Consider the following 5,929-nt stretch of genomic DNA (forward strand, 5'->3'; position numbering starts at 1 on the left):
TTGTTTGAACTACAGCCGGAAGATCATCATATTGCAGCCAAACATTCTCAAATTGTACGGCCGATTTGACCATGCCAAAAGAAAAACAGCTCAACTCAAGAAAATTGCACCTTATCACTCATATATAAATTGACAAACATTTTTTTAGGTCGTAAGTTAGACCGTTTCTAACAGTTCACTCATATGGTCACTCAAAACATTATTTTGTACTGTAAACTATATTGTCCATAGAGTGGAGTTTAAATATGGGGATGATGATAACTAAAATGCTAGATATAGCCTTACATACACCCCCACAAGGTATTTCTTCCCCATATCTTTCTTCAATTTCTGATGGTACACAAACATATACATACGCCATACTTGTGTGTGTATATACATACATACATACACTCTGTTTACATCAGATTAAGCTCCTAATTAAGGAGGAGATTAACAAAAACTCTTAGCTTCGCACCACAACGCTAATAAACGCATTGGGTGGCGGAGGCAAGCAGGCAAATACTACAAACTGAGATAAATACATGATGCTTGTTCCTTTTCACATATCAATCTCGACCACTACTACTACTAGCCAAGCTAATAATGAAATCCAAACCCTACCTACGTTTCTATCTCCTTTTTTGAGATTATGTCTATACAGATACTGACAACCCTTGTCAATATACTGGCATGTACATATATCTTTCGCCTACATTATTTGTGTAGTGTATGTATGCATGTATACAACTATATATCTATTATGTAACAAGCTATAGCTCTAAACATATGTACCTAGCTATATATGGTGACCTACCACCAGCAGCAGATTTTGGATCACTTCACTGCTCAGACCTGATGAGTGTCACACAGCATCATCTCGTGCTGGCTGAAGAGTTTTACTGTATTATTTTAAAGGTTGACGACGACGACGACTGGGTGTTGCACTCCAACCGCTGGAGGAGCTTAGACGAGCGAGCTAACCGTAGAACGGGGCGCGGTGGGGGATGCCCTTCCTCCTGGACGGCCGGCACCGGTTGATCGGCGGTGTCCCCGGCGTGATGAGCCCGTTGTTGGACCTGCTGCCCTCGTCGTCGGACCACCGGATGCCGCCCGGCCGCTCGAAGCGGCCGAGGTCGAACCCGGCCATCCTCCGTGGCTTCTTGGGGCTGAACGAGTCGTCGGAGCCGGAGCCGCCGTCGTCGCCGGATCCCTGCCCGCGTTTCGGCCGTATGGCGAACGTCAGGCTCGGGTCCCACTGCATCCCTCCCAGCTGGAAATTAAACCGCGCACGTCGATCGATGAGCTAGGGGATGAATATACACATATATACATAACTGGTTTATTATTTATCATATATAATATGGTAGTATTCATATAGAAGAAATTACGTTGATTAGCAGAAGGAAATTTTCATGGCCACAAGAGTAGCTGTCGGCTAAGGAATCGGTGAAGTGAGGCGATGAGGGAGAGAGAGGACGTGTGAAAAAGAGAGAGAGAAAGGGAACCTCGCTCCATGATGGAGCGCGTTATTATTATCCGTGGATCTGTCGTCACTGCACTAAGTGCGAACAGGCAGCACAGCAAAACCTCAACAAGTCCTTGTCAAACTGACGTCGGTTAGCTTCCGCCCTATAGTCATTCTTCAAAGCTTGCAAACTGAACTGGGTTTGTAGATATAAGGGAAAATATATAATCCTGCAGTCTCTAGATTCACGCATGAATGTATGTATGTACATGGGGCGAAGCCAGAATTTGAGTTTGAGGGGGTAAATCAGGTTGAGGGGGGACTATTAAGAGGTATTTTATATTATTTACATGGTGATTAGCTAAAAAAGTAGTAGCTCCTATGGAATTTGGGGAGGATTAGGGGGGACGTTGCCCCCCTGTGCCCCTCCCTGGAATCGCCCCTGTGTACATACATAGCCCAGCAAACTGAACTACTCCCTCCGTTCCTTAATATATGTCGTCCGTTAGTACAAATTTGAACTATTGGATGACAAATAAAGAGAAACGGAAGGAGTAATTAATTAGGGTCAGTTTAGACGATTGCTTGTAGAAAATGCAGCTGATGATATATGGCTGTCCGTATAGTGATTCTATGAGAGACGGAGCAGCTGCCAAAAAAAAACATCTGCTGAACAGCTGATGTTTTTAGCTAGGAAATAGTTCAGGTATTAATTCTATGACCTAATTAACCCTGACCACCAGCCAAAATTAACCACATTTTCTAGGCATAGCGCGCATAAGTGAGAACCCCCCTATTATCTGATCCGAAACTAAATGATCGTCATTTTTCTCATTGTCTGATCCCATTAAAAATTTGCAAGGATCAACAAAAAACAAGCTTGTTGATAGCTCTATATATACATACCCAAACCACGCAAGCAGCAAATTAAACAAGGTGATTGAGTAGAGCATCGATCTATCACTGCCAGAGAGAAGCAGCTAGCACAGCCAACTTCATCCGGCCGGATAGATAACGCACACTCTTTTTCTATTCCTTTCCAAGTGGGGTAGAAGGGTTAACTGGATAAGAATTCGCGGTCTCCGCTGCAAAAGAAAACGAAAAGGAAGTGCATTCGCGACAGAAGATCGTAAGCATCCTGATGTATCGAGTCTACCTACTACTCCTCCCCCCCGGGCCCCGAAAGCAGCTTTATCCTAAACTAGAGCAACAGGGGGGGGGGGGGGGGAGAGATAGAGAGCTTCAATTCAACTCCGTAGAGCGAAAAACTTTATACATATTATTGCCTAGTGCAACAGTTCGTTAGACAAGAGAGATATCAAGGCAAGATTATTTTATTGCTTGCTGCATTATTAATTTGGGTGAGAACCCGGCCGTTGGTTAATCTTTTTTGTTTTTTTTTGGTTTGCTGTGATTGTGCAGTGGTTTGAGAAGCTTTTAGATAGGATCCGTAGTCTTGGTATTTAGGATCAGACAAGTCTTGAGTCCGAATTGAATCCTGCAGGCAGACGTATACGCAATTGAACGAGAGACAATTACAGTCGGCTCCTACTTGTATGCTTGATTGAGACCGACCTGGTGTAGTTTTGTGTGCCAGACTGTCAGGAGAGAAGTAGTGTCGTCGAATTCCCCACATTTTCCTTTGAACTTAAGTTTTTTTTTGGTTCAAACAAATCGAGCAAATACTGTTGCACGTGCGATGTGATATGAGTGCAATGCAATGGTTTGCTGCATCCTTAATAGCAAGAAAAACTACAGGTTAGCTGGTTAGGTGGTGTTAGAACTAAATGGTGTTAGAACTAAATACTGTTGCAATCGATCACCTCAACAAAGATACCAAATGTACACCACCCGTGGCCTAGCTCAACTATATATCTTCAAGGAAATGGACTACAGCGGGGAGAGGTATCGCTGTGGACCCATTCAATTTGGCTGCACACGTACCAACGCACCCAGATTAAAAGTGCGAATTTAAGTGCAATATTTGAGACATATCCGTAGAATGCCATATCCACAGAAAATAATAATCAGCAACAACAACAAGAAGAAGAATAGACTTACCATGCAAGTTTTCCCCACCATATCACTCTCGAGAATTTCTTGCGATATCCAAAAATTTCTCGAGAGAATAAACCAGCTCAATTCTTGTCGAGAGAGAAAGAGTTGGCAACCGGGGCCAAAAATGTGATCGCGTCAAACTGCCGCGCGCCCCTTTTTGCTCGATCGATCGATCGATCGAGTGTGTCTTGATTAGTTAATTAGTTCGTAGCTAATATATATGGCTTTTGTGCTATGAGAAAGACATCTTGCCAGCAGCAGCACTTATTAATGTAGTATCAAAATAGCCTTTGTGCTATATATGAGAAGGAGTGGCATGCCGTAGAATGTTTTTTTCCCTTAATTAATTAGGACCCGATGCGTGTGCTTGATTAGGCTAGCTAGAGCTTGGCAGGCAGGCAATCCGCTCTCTAGTTGCCTCCACAATTCCCTTCTCCGCTTCCGCGGTAGGATTCGTCTGCTTTCCGATCCGCCCCCCTTGTTGCTTGGTGGTGGCTAGTGGTGGCGCTGGCCCGTACCCAGCCTCAGACAAAAAATGCGGCCACTATAGCTCTCGTAGAGAGAGAAAGAGAGAGAGGGAGAGGGGAACAAAAAAACAAGAAGAAGAAGAAGAAGAAATAGATGAGTAAACAGAAGAGGAACCTTGCATCCGAGGGAGCAGAAGCGGAAGGAGTCCGGGAGGCTCCGGCAGCAGATCTGGCAGGTGTTGGTGACGCCCTTGCCGGGCCTGGCCTGCGGGCGGCCGTTGAGGAACACGATCTTGGCGCTGTTGATCACGTACGTCTGCACGTGGGAGATGTCGATCAGCTTCCCCACCTCCGACACCCGGATCACGTTGTGGTACGACGACCGACGTATCTGCATGCCAGCATGCGCCGACTAGAACTATTATATACATGCCAAGCCAAGAATGAAGAAGGCAATCAATCGCTCGCCGCCGCGCTGACCTGGACGACGTGGTGGTCTCGGTGCGCCGGCAGGCAGTAGGCGCAGAGGGCGTCGCCCGTGCAGCAGCCGAGGCAGAAGAGGTTGCACTCGTTCTTGCTCAGCTCCGGGTGCAGCCGGCACGGCACGAAGAAGCTCGTGCCCAGCAGCGGCCGCAGCCACGCCGGGCCCAGGTCCTCCTCCGACCGCACCGCCGGGCTCCTCGGGCTCGCCACGCTCACCATCACCTGCCGCACGCACGTACCATACCACCGAATTATAATCCATCAGTCACCAATCACACACCATCATATCATGCGCCGTCTCCTCCAAATCAAGCATCGATTGCAAAGGCGATCGACGACGTACACCAAGAGAATTCTGCTTTACCATTTGTACAGCAGGTTCCTCCAGAGCTACAGCAGCAGCTGACATATATATATATTTCCCTCAGTCGTCTTTGCACCGACGACGACGACTCAGCCCCGCCCTGCAGACCAGGCTGCACAAGGCATCCTCGCTCCAAGGGGAGACTGAACTGAAGAGAGACGAAGCAAGGAGGAAGCAGGAAGACGAATGCACCAAGCTGATGTGTGATGGAATCGAAGCAACAGGAGGAGGAGGGGGGCCCCGGCCAGCCCGAGCGGTTAATAGCAGCAGCAGCAGTAGTATCAACCGATTTACTATTTATCTACCGTCCCAACAGCCGGCCGTTGCCTGCTTCAATCACAGGGCAGCAGGACGCAGGAGGCCAGAGCGGGACGGGGGAGAAAGGAAGGAAAGGAAGGAAGAAGACTAGAAGAGTTGAGCGGCCGGAACCGGAACCCGATCGATAAGGGAGGAGAGGACGACGACGGCTGCGCACGGGGAGGTGGTGAGGCCAGCGAGTGGACGGATGATTCGCCGCCTCGGTCGATCGATCGGGGCCTTCTGGAAATCCAAGAATTTTCTCGGCGGCGTCGTCGTCGTCGTTGTCCCAAAGTATATATCGCGCCGCGCAGCACTCAGAGCTAGCTAGCTAGCAGGGCCGTAGCGAAAGCGAAAATTATTATTGTTATTTTATATGTACACGTATATAGCGATATTATATATATATATATATAAATATCTCCTCGCTCCCCTCTTTTTCCTTGACACAGCGCGGAGAGAGAGATGGGATGGGAAGAAAGAAAAATGCGGACGGAACGGAACGGAACGGTGGCCGCCGATGCGACGCGATGCAAGGCGGTTTGGCTCGCTCGCGCCGGAGACGTGTCGACGGCTCCTTCCTGCGACAGCAGCTAGAAGCTCCAGAAAAAAAAAAAAGAAGGAAATATCCTTTGCTAGCTCCACGCCCGCCCGCCCGCCCATCCTTTGACGTAATTGCTGAAATTCTCCATCCGACGATTCCATTTCGTTTCGTCATAAATGAATGAAACTATTCCCCAGCGACCAGACACACACAAATTCAAAAATCCTTGTTGTATATGTACACAGAAAAAGGAATATACATATAATGAA

General features: G+C 47.5%; 1 protein-coding gene across 1 annotated transcript; it reads right to left on the minus strand.

Annotated features, from left to right (window-relative positions):
• Positions 1 to 286: 286 nt before the first annotated feature.
• On the minus strand, positions 287 to 5,531 carry LOC103638770 (uncharacterized). Its single transcript, XM_020544073.3, has 4 exons — positions 4,820 to 5,531; positions 4,453 to 4,677; positions 4,148 to 4,363; positions 287 to 1,252 (listed from the first exon to the last, which is right to left on the minus strand). Exons 1-4 carry the CDS (start codon positions 4,862 to 4,864, stop codon positions 959 to 961), a joined length of 780 nt encoding a protein of 259 aa, XP_020399662.1. The 5' UTR covers positions 4,865 to 5,531; the 3' UTR covers positions 287 to 958.
• Positions 5,532 to 5,929: the final 398 nt, after the last annotated feature.

This window comes from Zea mays, chromosome 9 (genome assembly GCF_902167145.1).
Source record: "Zea mays cultivar B73 chromosome 9, Zm-B73-REFERENCE-NAM-5.0, whole genome shotgun sequence".
In the NCBI taxonomy this organism is placed as follows: domain Eukaryota; kingdom Viridiplantae; phylum Streptophyta; class Magnoliopsida; order Poales; family Poaceae; genus Zea; species Zea mays.

Bases quoted from the DNA above. Each gene is read 5' to 3' on its own strand.
- LOC103638770 (XM_020544073.3), bottom strand. From the start codon at position 4,864: ATGTCAGCTGCTGCTGTAGCTCTGGAGGAACCTGCTGTACAAATG. The intron at 4,364-4,452 runs GTCAGCGCGGCG...GCTGGCATGCAG, and splicing joins GAGACCACCACGTCGTCCAG to ATACGTCGGTCGTCGTACCA. The intron at 1,253-4,147 runs GTTCCTCTTCTG...TTTAATTTCCAG, and splicing joins TCTGCTCCCTCGGATGCAAG to CTGGGAGGGATGCAGTGGGA.